Source organism: Capra hircus, chromosome 2 (assembly GCF_001704415.2).
Source record: "Capra hircus breed San Clemente chromosome 2, ASM170441v1, whole genome shotgun sequence".
Lineage (NCBI taxonomy): Eukaryota > Metazoa > Chordata > Mammalia > Artiodactyla > Bovidae > Capra > Capra hircus.
Window position 1 is genome coordinate 101,160,458 of NC_030809.1, and position 19,663 is coordinate 101,180,120.

General features: G+C 35.5%; 1 protein-coding gene across 1 annotated transcript in view; it reads left to right on the top strand.

The window, feature by feature from the left end:
* The window catches only part of PSMD14 (proteasome 26S subunit, non-ATPase 14), a 103,152-nt gene that overhangs the window by 82,071 nt on the left and 1,418 nt on the right, over positions 1-19,663 (top strand). The window contains exons 9-11 of the mRNA XM_005676052.2: positions 1,489-1,563; positions 7,554-7,679; positions 18,181-18,243. Of these exons, the coding sequence (XP_005676109.1) occupies positions 1,489-1,563; positions 7,554-7,679; positions 18,181-18,243 (264 nt within the window). The remainder of the gene's footprint in view (positions 1-1,488; positions 1,564-7,553; positions 7,680-18,180; positions 18,244-19,663) is intronic.

Here is a 19,663-nt window from a genome sequence, read left to right on the forward strand (position 1 = left end):
TGAGAATGGATTTTTGCAGTACATAATCTAAAATGGGTTAGTATTTGGTGGGGTGATTTTGCTAGCAAAATTTAATAATAAGACTATGCTTTGTTTTCATTCTCATTTTTAAAGTACGAAGAATTTAAGAATTTCTGAGATATACTGTAGCATCATAGTATGGTAGAAAAAAACATGGGCTTTGGAGTCAAAAAGTCTTAGGCTCAGACCCCAGCTTTGCCTTTTATTAGGTAGAAACTAGTACAAATTGAGATTAGTGTCTTACTACCTCATCTGTCAGAAATACACACGGAACCAGCCTACCTTACTGGGTTGTTGTGAAGATTAGAAGACTTATTTTGTAAAGCAGATGCCAGGTGCTCATCAAATGTTTTCTTTCTACCCCCTTTTTTTGCCTCAACACCTTAAGACTACGCTATAAAAATCTAATTATAGTTTATCTTTAGATTCCTGAGAGTTAACCCCAAAGCCCTTTTTGTTTTTGTACTTGAAAATGTATCCAGTGTATATTTCTGTGCTTTAATGTCTTGGAAGGCTGATTAAGGAGTCCATAGAAACTGTTCTGGACCTCATTTGAACCTCTGCTGCTAAGTTATTTAAGCAGTTGTGAAGCATTTCCAGCACATGCAGGGTTATTGTTTCTTAATAAAACCATGCCATTAGCTTAAGTTTTTATTATGGTCTCCCTGTTTTTCTCGGTGATCAAGTACAGTGGAAAGAAGTTTCCATTAGCCAAATGGGGAAACAGGTCCATATTTTAGAGATTCAACTTTTCTGCTGAAATTCCCACTTTTGAACTTGAAGGTACTACCTACTTGATTTTCAATTACCGTATTTGGATAAAAGTAGTAAAACTAGCACAGGGAGTATGAAAGAAACAGGGACAATAATAAAGAAATATAAATTTAACCCAAGTGATATCTACAAGTACTGCTGAGTGAGATTGCCTGTCTAGATCCAGTACAGAACAGATTCCATTTTATTAATTTAGAGACATGTGCAGACAGTTACTTTTCAAATATTAGAAATGAATTAAAAAGGGAAACTCCAGATTAATGTTGTGGGTGAAGGAATAATTATTTTGTTACAGCTTTTTAGGCTTTTTTCTAAGTAAGAAAGAGCCACTGCCTAGATGATCATAAAATTAGACTTAATAAATGATGTGCTATTTATAAATTATGAATAGTTAATTTCTAAGTTAGATAATGATAAAGTCAAACTGTATCTAACTCTGAGCAAGGCTACTAAAACTGTTGAATCTGTGCTGCTATATCATGCCTTAAAGAATGTGTGCCCCATACCTCAGAACCTCACTCCTAAACTTTAGCTGAGAAAAAAATAGTTTAATATTTATTTTTGACAAAAAGTCATGTTTAGAAGATATAAAGGTATTGTCTACTGGATATGTCAATATTTTCAAACAGCTGTATTTATTTTATTAGATGAAAAATACTGATTTGTCCTTTTTCTAATCATTTATCTATATAGGCATTAATTCATGGACTAAACAGACATTATTACTCCATTACTATTAACTATCGGAAAAATGAATTGGAACAGAAGGTGAGCTTAAATTTTTTACCTTTGAAGAAGAAAAATGTCTATTTCAAACAGTTGAACTATTACCTGGTTTATTTGAATTTAAATTATTGACCTCGTTCATTGTATTAAAAAGTTTTTTCATTCCTCTTGAATTGCAGCATAAAATAAAGGAATATTTTATTGGAAAAAGTGAAAGGCAGTTTTAACTTCTTGCTATGTTAGAAGAAGGAAGAAGTTAGAAGAAGTAGGAAACAAACATTCCACCTTGGTTTTATGATAAATTATAAAAATCTTTCTTCTAGGTCTGTGATTTTCTGATTAGTTTATCTTCTCCATAAAAAATGACCTTTTGTCACTAAATTGCTAAATAGATAACTTTCCAAATTTGAAAGGAATAAATTAGATTGTAACTGTATTGTGTTTTTTAAAAAGTATCATGGTTACTTAGGATGAGTGAGTCAAAAGGGAAATGCATTTTAAGGATTTTCAGATATTCAGATCTAAATTTGTATGCCTTTTTATAGTAGTAAAATTTGATACTTTAAAAATTACCTAGCATCTTGATGAATTAGCATTTTTTCAGTTCAGTTTAGTCACTCAGTCGTGTCCGACTCTTTGTGACCCCATAAACTGCAGCAAACCAGGCCTCCATGTCCATCACCAACTACCTGAGTTTACCCAAACTCATGTCCATTGAGTCGGTGATGCCATCCAACCATATCATTCTTTGTCATCCCCTACTCATCTTGCCCTGAATCTTTCCCAGCATTAGGGTCTTTTCCAATGAATCAGCTCTTTGCATCAGGTGCCCAAAGTATTGGAGTCTCAGCTTTAACATCAGTTCTATCAGTGAACATCCAGAACTAATCTCCTTTAGGATGGATTGGTTAGATCTCCTTGCAGTCCAAGGAACCCTCAAGAATCTTCTCCAAAAGCTTCTTCAAAAGCATCAATTCTTCAGCGCTCAGCTTTCTTTATAGTCCAACTCTCACATCCATACTTGACTACTGGAAAAACCGTAGTCTTGACTAGACGGACCTTTGTTGGCAAAGTAATGTCTCTGCTTTTTAATGTGCTGTCTAGGTTGGTGATAACTTACTTCCAAGGAGTAAGCGTCTTTTCATTTCATGGCTGCAGTCACCATCTGCATGATTTTGGAGCCCCCCAAAATAAAGTCAGCCACTGTTTCCACTGTTTCCCCATCTATTTGCCAGGAAGTGATGGGACCAGATGCCATGATCTTCGTTTTCTGAATGTTGAGCTTTAAGCCAACTTTTTCACTCTCCTTTTTCACTTTCATCAAGAGGTTCTTCAGTTCTTCACTTTCTGCTATAAGGGTGGTGTCATCTGCATATCTGAGGTTATTGATATTTCTCCCAGCAATCTTGATTCCAGCTTGTGTTTCTTCCAGTCCAGCGTTTCTCATGATGTACTCTGCGTATAAGTTAAATAAGCAGGGTGACAATATACAGCCTTGACGTCCTCCTTTTCCTATTTGGAACCAGTCTGTTGTTCCATGTCCAGTTCTAACTGTTGCTTCGTGACCTGCATACAGATTTCTCAAGAGGCAGGTCAGGTGGTCTGGTATTCCCACCTCTTGAAGGATTTTCCACATTTTGTTGTGATCCACACAGTCAAAGGTTTTGGCATAGTCAGTAAAGCAGAAATAGATGTTTTTCTGGAACTCTTTTGCTTTTTCCATGATCCAGCGGATGTTGGCAATTTGATCTCTGGTTCCTCTGCCTTTTCTAAAACCAGCTTGAACATCTGGAAGTTCACGGTTCACATATTGCTGAAGCCTGGCCTGGAGAATTTTGAGCATTACTTTACTAGTGTGTGAGATGAGTGCAATTGTGAGGTAGTTTGAGCATTCTTTTGAATTGCCTTTCTTTGAGATTGGAATGAAAACTGACCTTTTCCAGTCCTGTGGCCACTGCTGAGTTTTCCAAATTTGCTGACATACTGACCGCAGCACTTTCGTAGCATCATCTTTTAAGATTTGAAATAGCTCTACCAGAATTCCATCACCTCCACTAGCTTTGTCTGTAGTGATGCTTCCTAAGGCCCACTTGATTTCACATTCCAAGATGTCTGGCTCTAGGTGAGTAATCACACCATTGTGATTATCTGGGTCGTGAAGATCTTTTTTGTATAGTTCTCCTGTGTCTTCTTGCCACCTCTTCTTAATATCTTCTGCTTCTGTTAGGTCCATACCATTTCTGTCCTTTATTGAGCCCATCTTTCCATGAAATGTTCCCTTGGTATCTCTAATTTTCTTGAAGAGATTTATAGTCTTTTCCATTCTATTGCCTTTCTCTATTTCTTTGTATTGATCGCTGAGGAAGCCTTTCTTATCTCTCCTTGCTATGTTTTGGAACTCTGCATTCAGATGCTTATGTGTTTCCTTTTCTTTTTCACAGCTATTTGTAAGGCCTCCTTGGACAGCCATTTTGCCTTTTTGCATTTCTTTTTATGGAGATGGTCTTGATCCCTGTCTCCTGTACAATGTCACGAACCTCCATCCATAGTTCATCAGGCACTATCAGATCTAGTCCCTTAAATCTATTTCTCACTTCCACTGTATAATCCTAAGGGATTTGATTTAGGTCATACCTGAATGGTCAGTGGTTTTCCCCATTTTCTTCAATATAAGTCTGAATTTGGCAATAAAAAGTTCATGATCTGAGCCACAGTCAGGTCCCGATCATGTTTTTGCTGAGTGTATAGAGCTTCTCCATCTTTGGCTGCAAAGAATATAATCAATCTGATTTCGGTGTTGACCATCTGGTAATGTCCATGTGTAGAGTCTTCTCTTGTGTTATTGGAAGAGGGTGTTTGCTATGACCAGTGCATTTTCTTGGAAACCCTATTAGCCTTTGGCGTGCTTCATTCTGTACTCCAAGGCCAAATTTGCCTGTTACTCCAGGTGTTTCTTGACTTCCTACTTTTGCATTCCAGTCCCCTATAATGAAAAGGACATCTTTTGGGGGTAAAATTTGATACTTTACAAATTACCTAGGATCTTGGTAAATTAGCATTCTTTAGCTTCTACTAATTTAGAGTTATCTTGAGTTCATTTTTCTCTCAACTAGTTAGAAATATTCTGCCTATTGCTTTTTGAAATTATAATCTGAATTGCTGTTTTCTTTCTTTATTACTGCAATTGGTCATCCTCCAAATAGGCTTCTTGCGTTTCTCTCTGAGAAAGACTTTAAAAAGTCTTAAAGAGCATGAGTACTGTTGACAGCCAATAAACTTTGAATGCTACATGCACTCTGAAGTTCAAACATGATAAGTAATCAGTAGTAAACAAGATCTTCTTACGAGTTGAAAGTGTTCCCCACAGAGTTACCTTAGAAGGGATTCTAGTGCATATGGTGTGTGGGAGGTGAAATAAGAGGGCTCCCTATAATACTCCCTCTTTCAACCAAATCACTTCCATTTTCTGGCTCATTTATATTTTGTGGGGAGCATGTGCCATGTAAGATTTTCTGAAGTTTTATAAACTATTGATTTAAAACTTCTAAGCCACCAATAAACTCCCTCAAAGGTCCTAGGTGCTTGAGCATGGTTTTGAGTGAGGTGCTGAAGGGGGCCAGTTCTTCCTTGATCTGAGGGGAGACACAGAGCCATAAAGCTCTCTTCCATCTGTTTGCTTTTGTTCCAAAGTTCATACCAGCTTTGGTAGAGTTAGTTAAAGTACACTTTCAACACTTGTTTTAATTTTATGTAGACTAGGTGCAGGCCATGGGTAGAAGGGTACCACTCAGACACAAACTGAAAAATTCATTCAGATACATAAATATATTATAAATATATTGTCAGTCTTATATCTGAGACCCAACTGTTTGGAAATATCCATCTAATTACATGAGACTTTCTTTTTCTTCTTTCTTTTATAGTATCCATTCTTGATACCTTAGCTACCATCCTTGATATAAAAGAAGCACACATATAAATAATTAATTAATAGTATATTTATGTTCCTAGCATAGCTCAGTTCATGTGCTTTCTTAATGTCAAAAGCCCCTGCCTTTATTCTTGTCCCACCAACCTGTATACTTAACTCCAAGTCTTACCTGAGGGGCCCAGTGCAATCCTTGTCCAGGCAGGGTGGGATATTCTGCTCTTTGGGAAATTTTTTGGTTTTCTTTTGAAGTGTACAAAAAGCCTGTTCTCAACAATCATAGGTAGCTTTATAACATTGGTATATATAGCTATATAGCATTTATAGCTTTATAGCATTCCCTGGGTTGGGAAGATCCCCTGGAGAAGGAAATGGCAACTCACTCTAGTATTCTTGCTTGGAGAATTCCGTGGACAGAGGAACCTGGTGGGCTACAGTCCATGGGGTCACAAAGAGCTGGACACAACTGAGCGAATAACACTTTCACTTTCTTATAACATTGGTAGTTGCAACTGCACCAAAATTTCCTGAAGATGTATTTTCTAAAACATTATCCATGGTGAAGATGGGAAGCAGTCAAAGAAATTGGGCTACATGTGCAGGAGTTTTCCAGGTGTTTTCAAACTACACTTGCCTCCGTGAGCCCTAGGGGAGCAATCAGGGAATTTGGAGCTTTTGTGTCTTGAAAGTTCTCATAGGTGATTTTGACTTGTAGCTTATTCTTCAGCATAAGGAAAACTTTGTACTGATTTTAGCTGCAAACAGTTCTTTTAAACTAAACTCACTTCTGACTATGTCTTTAGAGCCTCATGCCTTGTGGATCTCACTTAAAGTATACTGCTTCTAGGACCTACTGTATAGCACAGGGAACTCTGTTTAATGGTATATGACAGCCTGGATGGGAGGGGACGTTGGGGGAGAATGGTTATATGTATAGGTATGGCTGAGTCCATTTGCTGTTCCCCTGAATCTGATTGGTACACCCCAGTATAAAATAAAAAGTTAAATAAAGTATACCGGTTTTCATAGCAAGAAAACATCAATCATTCTGTAGCCACCATTTTTTTGATCTTGTGTAATTTTATCATTTAGAAAACTCTTCTTCTTCACTGGTAGTCCTCAACTGAAGGACATTATTTATAGAATAGGACTTTAAGAAAAACTGTCTTAGGAATTTGAACTTGAAAACTGATGAATTTCAAGAATATGTATTCAGAACTAGGAGTCCAATTTAAGAAATAATGAGCTAAGGTGTTTAGTTCCTTGATCATTAATAGGATCTGATCCTAGTTTGCTGATGTGATTGCAAACTGGATGAATCTGATTTTCTTCCCAGTTTTATGACTTTTCATTCTGACATAGTTTAAATTTAAGAAGTTATAGACAGAATATTAGAATTTGAAGGAAACTTGGAGATTATGTACAAGCCTTCAATTCATAGATACTGTAAACAAAGGCTCAGAAAGACTGACACAAAGTCATTCAGTAAATAGGAGCATTTACCTCCTTATCTTGGTATTTGAAAGCTGGGCTATATGAACTGTTAGAGATCCTATGCATAACATAGTAGTTTCATTCATTCAGTATATACTTATTGATTATTTGCTATGATTAGATTATGATCTAGATTCTAGAATCTAGACCTTGGTGATCTTGAATTAAAGTCCTTGCCCTGTTGATTTCTCTTTAGTGAGAAAGAAATGCACTAAAGAAGAAAACACAAGTTTCAGCTGTTTATAGTGTTATAAAAATAACAAAACAGGTTAAGGAAAGAAAGATGTTTAGGATAGTGTGGAGTGGCTTTTTTATAAGGTGGTGAGAAGTGGCATCTATCTCTTAAGGAAGTGAGAAAAGTAAGCTATAGAAAGATAAAGAAAACAGCCTTTGAGGCAGAGGGACAGCAAATGCAAAGGCCATGGGGTTGGAGTATTCCTTAGAGTTTTGTTAATATAAATATAGGAGGATACTCTTTAGGGTTTATTTAAATTAATAAAATTAAATTTAAAGTCATTAATTCCAAAGTTGTTCGTGAAGTTGTTTTTCAAGACATAAAGGAAATTTCTTCAGTATAGAAGCATAATTAATTTTTCTTTATGTTTTTTAGATGTTATTAAATTTGCATAAGAAGAGTTGGATGGAAGGTTTGACACTTCAGGACTACAGTGAACACTGTAAACATAATGAATCAGTGGTAAAAGAGATGTTGGAATTAGCAAAAAATTACAATAAGGTAAAAACTTACTTTCAGCATTTATTTCTTATAACCTTTGGAATATGTGCAGTTAGATATCAGGCATTATATAAACAGTTAAAAGCAGAGTGGCCTATTTCATAGATCTAACAGTAAATATTTTAGGCTTTACAGGCCATCCCGGCCATCCAGTCTGTTGCAACTACTCAACTCTGCTATTACAGAGCAAAAGTAGCCACAGACAATAAATACACAAAGGAATGCGTGAAGCTGTGTCTTAGTAAAATTGGCATCCAGCGAGATTTGGCTCATGGCCTGTAGTTAGCCAGCCCCGGTTGTAGACCGTGTAAAATGGTCTTGTACATTTGAAATCTCTCCATTACTCAGAGGACTTTTTCTTGGAAGGGAAGGAGGAACAAGGGGATGTGAACAACAGTAGCATTTAACACTTCATAACATGTAACGTGAAATTTCCTATTTTTCATTAAATAAGTATTTATTGGAAACCAGTTAGCTAGATGTCAGGCTCGGGGGGTATAGTAAGAAATAAGACCTATCCTCGTGGTATTTATTTTCTGGCAGAGGAAACAGAAAGTCAACAAATAAACACAACACAATACATTATAATTAGTGCTGTGAAGACAGCAAACAGGATGATATAAAGGAGAAGAGCAAGGGGAGACCACTTCATATGAGGATATAAGAAAAGTTATAATTTTGAGAATCTCCTAAAAATGTTTATTGTACGCTAAAGTGTATGTGGGGCTTTCCAGGTGGCTCAGTGGTAAAGAATCCACCTGCCAATGTAGGAGACATATAAGACCTGGATTCGATTCCTGGTTCGGGAAGATCCCCTGGAATAGGAAATGGCAAACCACTCCGGTATTCTTGCCTGGGAAATCTCATGGTCAGAAGAGCCTGGCAGGGTATAGTCCAGAGGGTTACAAAAAGTCGGATGTGACTGAAAGACTGATCCACATGCACACACACACACACAAATATACGTGGTCACGATAATATTTTATTCACAGATTTCTGTTCTTTTACAATCTGAAGCTAGAAGTCCAAAGCCAAGGTATTGGGGGGGCCTTACTCCCTGTGCAGCCTCTAGCAGGGGAGCGTCCTTCTTTTCCTTTTCCAGCTTCTCCTGGTCCCCAGGTATTCTTTGGCTTGTGGCAGCATAATTCTAAGCTATAACCAAGGTTATGCTTTCAATGTATCCTTTTAGGGCAGACATGGTTCAACTCATAACATGTTTTTCTACTTTTTTGACAAAAATCCATATAAAGAATAGATTTTACATTTCAACCCAATTCATGCAATGTATTTGTATGTATGTGTATATATTACAACAGAAGTAAAGTGAAGTGAAAGTCACTCAGTTGTGTCCGACTCTCTGCAAGCCCATGGGACTATACGGTTCATGGAATTCTCCAGGCCAGAATACTGGAGTGGGTAGCCTTTCCCTTCTCCAGGGATTACAACAGAAGTTCTATGAAACAATATTTACCCTTTTACAAATGATATATTCTATTTTCTTTCTCATTTGACTTGATTTCATTCTGTTTCAGTTATATATATACATACTATGTACATGGACATACAGCTTGTGATCTATTAAAGGATCGAAAATCTGTGATTTGTAAAACATATATACATACTGTATGTACAGTGTTATGGTTACAAATATTTATCAAATATCTTCTGAACAATTTTCAGTGAAAACAGGGATTCTTCCTTCATTTTTAGGAAAATAAGAGCAGTAAGAAAAGTGCAGTACCAGAGTACTAGACCATAACTGGTGTGTTTGATAACACCTTAGTATTCAAATTTTCCACAGACCAGCTGCATCAGTTTCACTTGTAATCTTGTTAGAAATGCAGGCTCTTTGACCTGCTAAATCAGAATCTATATTTTAACAAGATTTCCAAGAAATTTGTATACCCATTCAAGTTAGAACGTAGAGAACACTGCCGTAGAGAAGTGCAGGTGAAGTCCTGTAGTTCAAAGCTTTTTCCTTTTAGCTGGGAAGGACCCAGGATACTGTTTCAGAAAATAATAATGTTTGAACTAGACCTTAAAGCATGAGTAAGATTTGGAAATACAAAGAAATGTTACCCCAAGCCAGCTGAATGTCATGAGCAAAGACTCTGAGACAAAATAGGCAAGGGCATCTTTAGGAAGCTGTGTTTGGGTAGAGTACTTAAGAAGCGTGTACATAAAAGGGTAAATAGTGGGGAATAGAGATTTTTTAATTACTGAAGTCAAGTAACAGTCTGGATAGTTTATTTTTTGATTAGGGTCATGATATACCCAGAACCTGAGTTTGGAAACATAATTTAACAAGAGTATAGAAGAAAGTATTCTAAGAGGAGATTTGAAACGGAAATTCTTCTTAGGAGGAACTTCCTGTTACCCAAACCAAAGGTAGTAAGTGTCTGTGTGGATTATAGCAGTGGTAGGTAGTAGGAACAGAGGTATCAACAGATAATAAAATAAAATGTGCCAGTTGGATAGATGAGGTGAAAGAAGAAGGACTCAAAGATGAATTAAAGTTCCCCTGCCTAGGTAACTTGAAGTATGTTAACACTGTTAACATTTCCAATTTAAGTAGAAGTAGAAAGATTGAGGGGCTTCCCTGGGGAAGAATCTGCCTGCAGTGAAGGAGATGCAGGTTTGATCCTTGGGTCAGGAGGATCCCCTGGAGGAGAGCATGGCAAAACACACCAGTATCCTTGCCTGGAGAATCTCATGGACAGAGGAGCCTGGTGGGCTATAGTTCATAAGGTCGCACAGAGTCAGACACAGCTGAAGCTACTTAGCACACATGCATGCACTGAAAGGTCGAGAAAGGATATAAAGAGACTGAACAAGGAAGGGATTCCCTGGCAGTCCATTAGTTAGGATTCCACACTTTAACTGCTGAGGGTACAGATTTAATCCCTGGTCAGGGAACTAAGATCCCACAAGCCACCGTGTGGCAAAAAAGAAAAATAGAGTTTAAATAAGCAGTTCACTAAGTGGGACTAAAAATTGACAGCAAGGGTTAGAGCTTTTGGAGACAGTTAAAATTGATATTAGTTGTCACAGCAAAAAAAAAAATTTTTTTTTCTTTTTAATTTAAAGACATCTTACAAAATATTAGCCAAGAGATAGTGTATAAGATTTGCCAAGAGTTAACAACCAGTCTTTTGAGAGAATGGAGAACTTTGCAAAAAATGCTGATGGGCCCATACAAGCTAAAATCCAGCAGACTTCCTTGGTGGCTTAGACGGTAAAGCGTCTGTCTACAATGCGGGAGACCTGGGTTCGATCCCTGGGTCGGGAAGATCCCCTGGAGAAGGAAATGGCAATCCACTCCAGTACTATTGCTTGGAAAATCCCATGGACAGAGGAGCCTGGTAGGCTACAGCCCGTGGGGTTGCAAAGAGTCGGACACGACTGAGCGACTTCACTTTCACTTTTCACTTGAAGAGCATTGCCCTGATTTATATATAGTGTTCCAGCTAGAAATCTCCATTGGTTCTAGATTATAGGGAAATATATATATAATGTTTCTAGTATATGTTGTAGAGATTAAAGAAATTGTTTATCATATTTAAAACAGTTAACTTTTATAAATTAAAAAGTTAAGACTTAAGTTATTATTCAGCAGACTGTAGGAATGGTTTTCATTTCTCTGTAACATTACAAGTTTAAATAAATTCTTATTGGTATCACTGCCAGGAAATAACCTATTTATGGTTACTGCTGCCCATCCACAGAAGTTTTTCCTATTTTACAGTTTTAAAAAATCTCTGTAGTACTCAAAAACTTGTAAGGTTTGGTTATAAAATGAAAACAATGTGTAAGCTGTGATATGAAGGAGTCCAAATTTGGGGCTGTAATTCCCTCTGTGATTGAAAGAGAATGTGGTGGAGTTTTTAGTAACACTTAAAATATAAAAAGAAAGGCCCATACAACTAGTTCCTCATAGTATTCTTTTTAATTGGTTGGCGTTTTAAACTAAGGTAATTATAGTTAGGTGCCAGTTAGCTCTGAAAGTGAAAGAAGGTTAGAAAATTAATTAAATTCTTTTATATCAACTTTTTGATTTCAAGTCTGAAGTCCACGCTGAGATTCTGCTTGACTGTTAATTGTTGATTTCTCTATAATTACTGAACTTCAACACCCACAACTCTTTTATTTCAAATCTACTAGTTTATTCATGCCAAGATGCATCAGTATTTCAAGACTGATAATATTTGATTAGATATTTGTAAATAAGTATGCCAGTGAAAAAAGGAATTGTAGAAGACATTTTTAAGAATAGCATAAAAACATAAAAATCTACTTTGCTTTCAAACATGTGGCCCTATAAATTCAGAGATTTGATAGTTTACATTTTGGGTAGAAAAACTTCCTGCTTAGTAACCTGAAAGAAAGTTTGGATACAACTTTTATGTAACATAAAATAAGTAATTACATGATTACATTTGGTTTACTAAAGTAGCTGTATTAAATAAGAAAGTCTTGTTTTACGCTAGTGCAATAAGATAAGAAAAACAAAATAATATATAAATATTAGGAAATCAGGCCAGATTATCATTATTTAAGTATGATAAGATATGTTTGCAATCAAACATAGAAATATATGAAACTAAACTAGAAGACTATTAGAACTATTATGATTGAGAATTATATAGGTTACAGTAACCATGCAGTTACATATGGTGAAATGAGTTATAAAAGGCAAATCAATTCACAGTAGCATCCAAAATTACAAAATACTTAGGAATAACTACCATAAAAATGTAAATGTATAAATATATATGACTTCTTTGAAATACAGTTTTAAAAAAAAAGCATTTGTGAATAGATTCCCTTGTTTCTGTAAGGGAAGACTCAATATTTGTAAAGATGCGGTCAAGCTTCCCAAAGGTTACTTTACTATTAGTAAAAATATCAGTGAGCTTTTAAATATTTGATTAACAATAAAGTTTGTCTGCAATAAAAATGACATTTATTGGATGCTTGTTAGAAGTCCAGCCAGCAGAAAATATTTATACCTATAATGCAGAAAAGGCTAGTATCCAAAGAGTACATAATAGACACATAATTCCTACAAAATAATTTAAAAAAACAATAATAAATTGATAACAAAACTGGAAAACTCACTGAAGACAAGTGGCATATAAACATGAAAAAAAGTTCAACTTTATTATAAAGTATTCAAAGAAAAAGTTAATAATATAAGTAGTTTCTTTTTTCTTTTCAAATAGAAAAAAAGTGGTTTGGGAGAATGTGCCACTAGTGGGAAAATAAAGATTGATATATGACATTTTTTAAGGCCATCTCCCATTTTATCTTTCACTTTTAAGTGCATGTAGCTCTTTAAGCTAACATGTTCTCTTTTAAGGGTTTATTATGAAGAATGAAATTCTATAAGTACTAACTTAAAGAAATATTTTAAACTTATATATATAAGATGAAATTGTGTAGCAATATTAAAAGTTCCTGCTATGTTACCTTCCCTCCATTTTCCAGTGATAACCTATCTCTCATATAACTCAATGTATTATGCTGTTAACAGTGTTACCTCCAAGGTGGACGGTAGGGGAATTTTATACTTCATGTAAATCCTGGATTTTTTTCAGTTTTTGCACCAAGTATGTTTTATTTATAACCAAGATTGTGTTAGCTTGAAGTAACAATGGCTTAAACAAGATAGGAGTGTATATCTCTTGCAGTTCAAGGCCATGTGAAACTTTGAAATTCCTGCACACCCCAGATATCTCCATCTTTTGCCCCACTTTCCCTATATTGGCTTTTGTCCTTTGTATTTCCTCGTGATTCCTGGTGGTTGCTAAAGCTTTAGCCATCCCATCTGAGTTTCAATGCAGGGGCAAAAAAGGATACTCCTCAGATAAATCAGTTCCTTTTCAGGATCCTTTCTATAAGTCCCACACAGCACTTCTGATTATATCTCATTGGCAGAACTTAATCAAGTGGACATACTTCGCTTTGAGAAAGGCTCTATAATACAGTCTTTTATCTGGGAGCATAGCTGCGTTTAATAAAATCAAGGCTATATTACAAAAGGAGGAAAAGACGTATATTGGGTATGTAACTAGTAGTAGACTCTGCCATAGAAATTTTTTCTACAAGCTAAACTACAGTTTCTGTTACGCATACAACACTTGTATGGGCACACACATATGCTGTTTATTTTATATGTTTTATATAATTACATTTTAAAGTTGGATTCCTTCTAGTATTTTTAGAATTTACACTGTTCAGGGTCACTTAATAAACCATGGGTTTGCTTTATTCGGCTTCCCTGAATGTGTCATTAAAAACAAATTATTTCCCAAATTGCCATGAATGTTGCTTTGAGGTCTTTGGAGATAGATAGGACTATATTTAAGTCACAATTTTATTGTGTCTTATTATTGGCTGTGTGTCCCCATCATTCATTGAGTATACTCCTTGTTTGTTTGTTTCATACTGTATTATAATTTGTGATTTATAGGCAGGTAAAGTAAACCTCAAATGTGACCTTCTTGAAGAACTGTCTTACTTGTAGTGAGTACTTAATAGTTACTTACTAATATATAAAATTATGAAAATTCTACTCTTGAGGACATGCATGAAATGTACTGGAGTGTTATAAGCACTTTCAAAAGGAGAGTTAGAAAGAAAATTTATAGTATAAATATTGATGTAATTAACATATAGGAAGGAGATAGTGCCTAATTTCTTTATGTAAAAATGTAGATTAACTATTTCACTGGAATGTTTTAAGGATTCTGTAAATTACTATGTATATGTTAACGTTTAATTGCTAGTGATTGTAGGAAACCCATTTTTTTGTTCTCCATATTCACACCTGTAATACTTTCTCAGAGAGTTTTCTAATTGTTTCATGTTTGTTAATTTTGCTTTCCCAAGTATGTTTTATAAAAGCCATTTCTTTAAACTTACTCTCAATCCTCATAACCCATAATGTGATTTTCAGTTAAGTAGTCAATTCATTGACTGTATAAAAATCAAGAAAAAACTAAAATGCCTATGTTACATTGACTGGCAGTTATGCAGAGATTGTTAAGTAATGAAATAATACACCATACACGTGATTTTTATAAAGCATGTGCTTGATTGGGAGCATGGCATGTTATAGAGTGAATACAGCAAACATGTCAAAGGGAAAAAAAGAAGCCCAAGAAATGGGCTTGGGTAGAATGATTGCTTGGTATCACCAACTTAATGGACATGAGTTTGAGCAAACTCTGGGAGATAGTGAAAGCAGGGAATCCTGGCACGCTCCAGTCCATGGGGTTGCAAAGAATCAGACACGACTTAGTGACTGAACAACAGTAAAGTGAAATAAGAGACATGATGTCATAAAAGCAGAGGAAAGAATTAAAAAAGAAAAGGGTGTATTAGAAAAGGTCTTCAGAAAGTCCAGGGAAACGGAATCTATTGGAATTTACAAGGTGGCGAGATCCTTAAAATCATATTAATGAAGTGCCAAGGATCCAACCCATGTTTGTCAAAGGGAAAATAAAATGGTCAAATTTAAAACAGAGGTTTTCCATTTGAGAAATCTGACCATTACCAGAAAAAAGACAGTGAGATTAATGGGTTTGGTAAAAGCCTCTTTAAGAAAAGGGGTACATCTGAGGGGATTGTGATAACATAACAGACAAAGTTCCAGGAATTTCTTAGAACTGTGCAGACCGTGCATGATGGGATAGCCATCTGGGGGTCTTTGTTGATAAACTGTTAAAAACGTTTCTAGTGTGAATAGCCACAAACATTTTCAGTGCTTTTTTGTTGGTTGAGTAAACCGAAGAGCACGGATGCAAAAGCAAAATTTGATGCCAAATCACAGAAGTTGCCATAAACACAGAAGTTCCCCTAGTGAGGACATTGCCTGTGCCTGAATTTCATTTGTTTCTGCTGGTACCATTTCTTAATTTTCCCTGGTGACTAGCCAGAATGAAGACAAACTGGTCTTGCCCAGAGTAGTAAAGTGATAAAGGTAGCTTAGGTAGATGGAGAAAATATTTAGGGGTTTGCTGTGATGATCTGGTCTATCTCAGAATGTAAGAGATGTGCTTACTCTTTTGTCATGGGGGTTTGCAACCTTCGTATATGCCTAAATCTACAGCTGCTCCTCATTTTCCAGATGGCATCTATGGCTGGGAGTACTTTTTACCATCTGCACTTCTCAAAGAGTTTGTGAACTCTCTCTTTTAATTATTGGAAATGGAAAAACTAATTGGTAAAGTGGTTAAATTATATAAAAGATTTAAAAAACTGAGTGAGAGCTTTTTATATTCTTTTTATTTTTATATTCTGTTTAACCTTTCAAATAAGATCAGTGCTTTATGTGGTTTTTTACTTTCATCTTTGCATGTCTGCCATCTTTGATATTTGCAACACTCCAGAATACTGCATAATAACTGTTTTGTACATGGATTGGTATTTGAGCCAAATTCCAAAACCCTTACCTCCTTCCAATACTGTAAAGTACTATTGTTGGCATGAGCATGGAACAACTAACACTGAATGGATATAGAGTACAAACTCATGTGAATTGTTCCATTCATCTAATGTTTTCAGATTGGTAAGATACAGTGTCATGATTTGTAAAGGTAATTTAGAAAGACAAACTTTTTATATGTTGCCAGTGCTTACATGTATGTAAGACACTAAGATAATGGGAGACACAATTTTGGAGATCCTTGTTTTAACTAGCTAAGAATAATGAGTGACATCTGACTCTGAAAATGAACATATTCTCTGTCTAGGGAATTCTGGATTTGGAGTGTTATTAACTTATTTTCTCTTCTTTCAGTCTTATGAGTCATAAATATATTTCCTAATGATGTGTTGTAAATAAGGATCCTTTAATAATCAGTAGATAGATACAATACTTATTCACCATCTTTTCTCTTTAGGCTGGTTCTACTGGGGAAAATTCTCCAGATAGTTTGTCCATTTATAAAATTAGATACTTGCCATCTTTGCTCATTTTCAAGTTCTCTGTTTACAAAACTATTAAGAAGGTGTGAAATGCAGCCAAACTTCCCAGTTTATGGGAAATGTCTGATGATTGCATTTCCTACATGTTCATTGTTCACACATGAAGAAATTTGGCAGCTGTGAGATTATTAAGTTAAGAGTATCCAAATCTAACCCTCACTGGGATTTTGGTTTCCCGCTTTCTACCCCTACCTTCTCACCGCCCACCCCCCACTCTTTGTAACCATATTAAGTGCTGTGGTATTATTTCTTAAGATTGATGATACTTAAATTTTCTTCATTTTCCATTTATTAAAATGCTATGAATAAATCATAGACTCGGAGTTCACCTGATGCAGAGTCCTAGTTTCAGGCAATGGCATACTCAAAACTGTTAAGGAGGAGGTTCCTTAAATTTAGAATTCTCAATAAAGAGTTTATGTGGTGGTGCCATTATTAGGGTAGAGGGCAAGAGTGGTAGCTAATATAAATGCTGTAATTATTTCAAAATTATTCTGCTAGAAAATTTATGATCGTACACATAAACGTTTGTAGCTGACTCTGAAAATAGTAGAAAGTGATTTGTTTATATGGTTTGATTGACTTAATTTTTACTTGATTTGGCATTTAATTCAAGTAATTTTTTGGTGGCGAAAACCTCAGATTACTCTATTTCTTCATGATTATGAAAAATCATGTGGAGAAATGAGATATTTTTCTGAATACATATTTTACTTTTAGAGATTTAAATATGTGAAAGTATTAAGGGAAGATACTATATGATCTGTTAGGTGTGGATCAAAAGTCAGCAGCAGGTCCTTGATCCTAAGTGTCTTGCTGTGCTGTGCTTAGTTGCTCAGTCGTGTCTGACTCTTTGTGAACCCTTGGACTGTAGCCTGCCAGGCTCCTCTGTCCACGGGATTATCCAGGCAAGAATACTGGAGTAGGTTGCCATGCCCTCCTCCAGGGGATCTTCCCCACCCAGGGATTGAACTTGTGTGTCTTAGGTCTCCTGCCTTGGCAGATGGGTTCTTTACCACTAGTGCCACCTGGGAAGCCTCCTAATAGATAATGGGTATGCATGGGTTTGGCTGACAAGAAAAAGGAGACAAAAATAATAGGAAATTGTGGGAGAAACATACAGAAAGTAGAAAAAGAAGACAAAATAAACTAATTAGTGCCCCAGTGCCACAAGCAGCTGCCTTACGTTCTTCCTTCTTCCAGTGTAGCCATCCATCAGATAATTCCATAACAGTTTTCAAATGGTTAACACTTCCATTTGGTGATCCAATTTGATATTTTCTGTTTTGGGGGATTTTTTGGACAAATTTCTTAAGTCTGTTTTCAAAATGAAGGTGGTGATAGTTTTTATTACCCTGAAGGATTAGCAGAATTGCTTTTTTGCCCAATAAATTGCTTGAATAAAAGCTACTGTGAATGAAAATTAATGATCATCATCATCTTTGATTATTTTGCAGTAGGAAAAGCACATTTAGACTTTGAAACTCTGTCCTTTGTGTTTCAATCACAGGCTGTAGAAGAAGAAGATAAGATGACCCCTGAACAACTGGCAATAAAGAATGTTGGCAAGCAGGTGAGGTGTACTATAATAGGTTATATAGTCACATAATAACATGTTCTTGAGAGTTAAAACTATTTTGGAGCCTGTATGGTTTCTTTTTCCCCCTGTGTTCACTCTACATTTTTCTTCTGTCATGTAAATGTGATGCTATTTAAAAGTCACTGAATTATTTGATGTCCGAGTCTTTTTGCCAGCTATAGAGAAGTAAATCACAAATATATACCTATGAGATACTATCTTTAGTGAAAATAATAGAAATAAATTAGGAAATTTGCATCCTGAGTTACTTTTCCAAGTATTATTTTTATCTGAAATAATATTATCCTTGAAGATAATAGAATGGTGGGTTTATTTCATACATAACAGTTTTTAAAATGATATATAATCTGTCAATATGTAGACTTAAATTTATAGGTAATATTCTTGAGAAAGCTTAAAGCCCTGTTGGATTTTACTGAGTGAAGAGAAAGGGTTTCATGTATTTGCTCTTTCACTTTACCAAGATGAAATATATATTTTAGTTCCTATTTTTCTGAAGGTTGGGGGGGAACACATCAACCAATTAAAAGAATCTACAGATTAATTAGACTGTTTTTTAAAGAATGTTGATTACATTTTTTCATTTCATGGAACATGGTTATCATATTGCTGATGTTGGCAGAATCTTGATATTTCAGATGCAAGACACTAAGCTGTCTTTGCTTTCAGCCATCCTACCATATGCTCTGATCCCATCACATCTCACAAGCTATGTAGGTTTGGGCCAGGACCATTCTTGGATGGGAAATCTCTAAGAATCACCCAGCTGCCACAAGAAGTAATGTAGATAACTGCGGGAAGTGTGTTACCAATTTGCTGCAAAACCAGTTACTCCAATAGAGCAGTAGGGGCAAAGGTTCTAACTTAAATATCATAATTGATGAAGTCAAATCCCACTGCATTCTGAATATTATGGTTTAAATAACAGTAGAAACCCTCCAAAACCAAATGAGATATAATTCATCTTATTCTTTCATCCGGTATGATACAGTCACCCTTGTTGTCTTTTCCCACTACATATTTTATTATAATACGTAATATTAGATCACCAACTTGGAACCTAGCATTCAGTAACTATTTCTTGAATAAATAACTCTGATGCTGTAGTTTCTTGATGTAGATTCAATTTAACAGTTAGCAGCAAATAAAAGGAGTAAATTAAAAGTGAAACTGAAAAAATATATGATTGCAAAGTTTAATAATCATCAGAATCATTTTTTAAAATATCGTACTTCACTGGTTTGGCCTACTGCGTGGCAAAGGCAAAACTGGCTATAATGGAATCAGACAAGTGTCTTTTTCTCTCGCCAGTGTTAGACTCATTCACCTAAAATGCCCTAAGGCTTGTTTTTTTTTAACTTAAGAAAATTTAATATTATGGGCTAGTTATTTG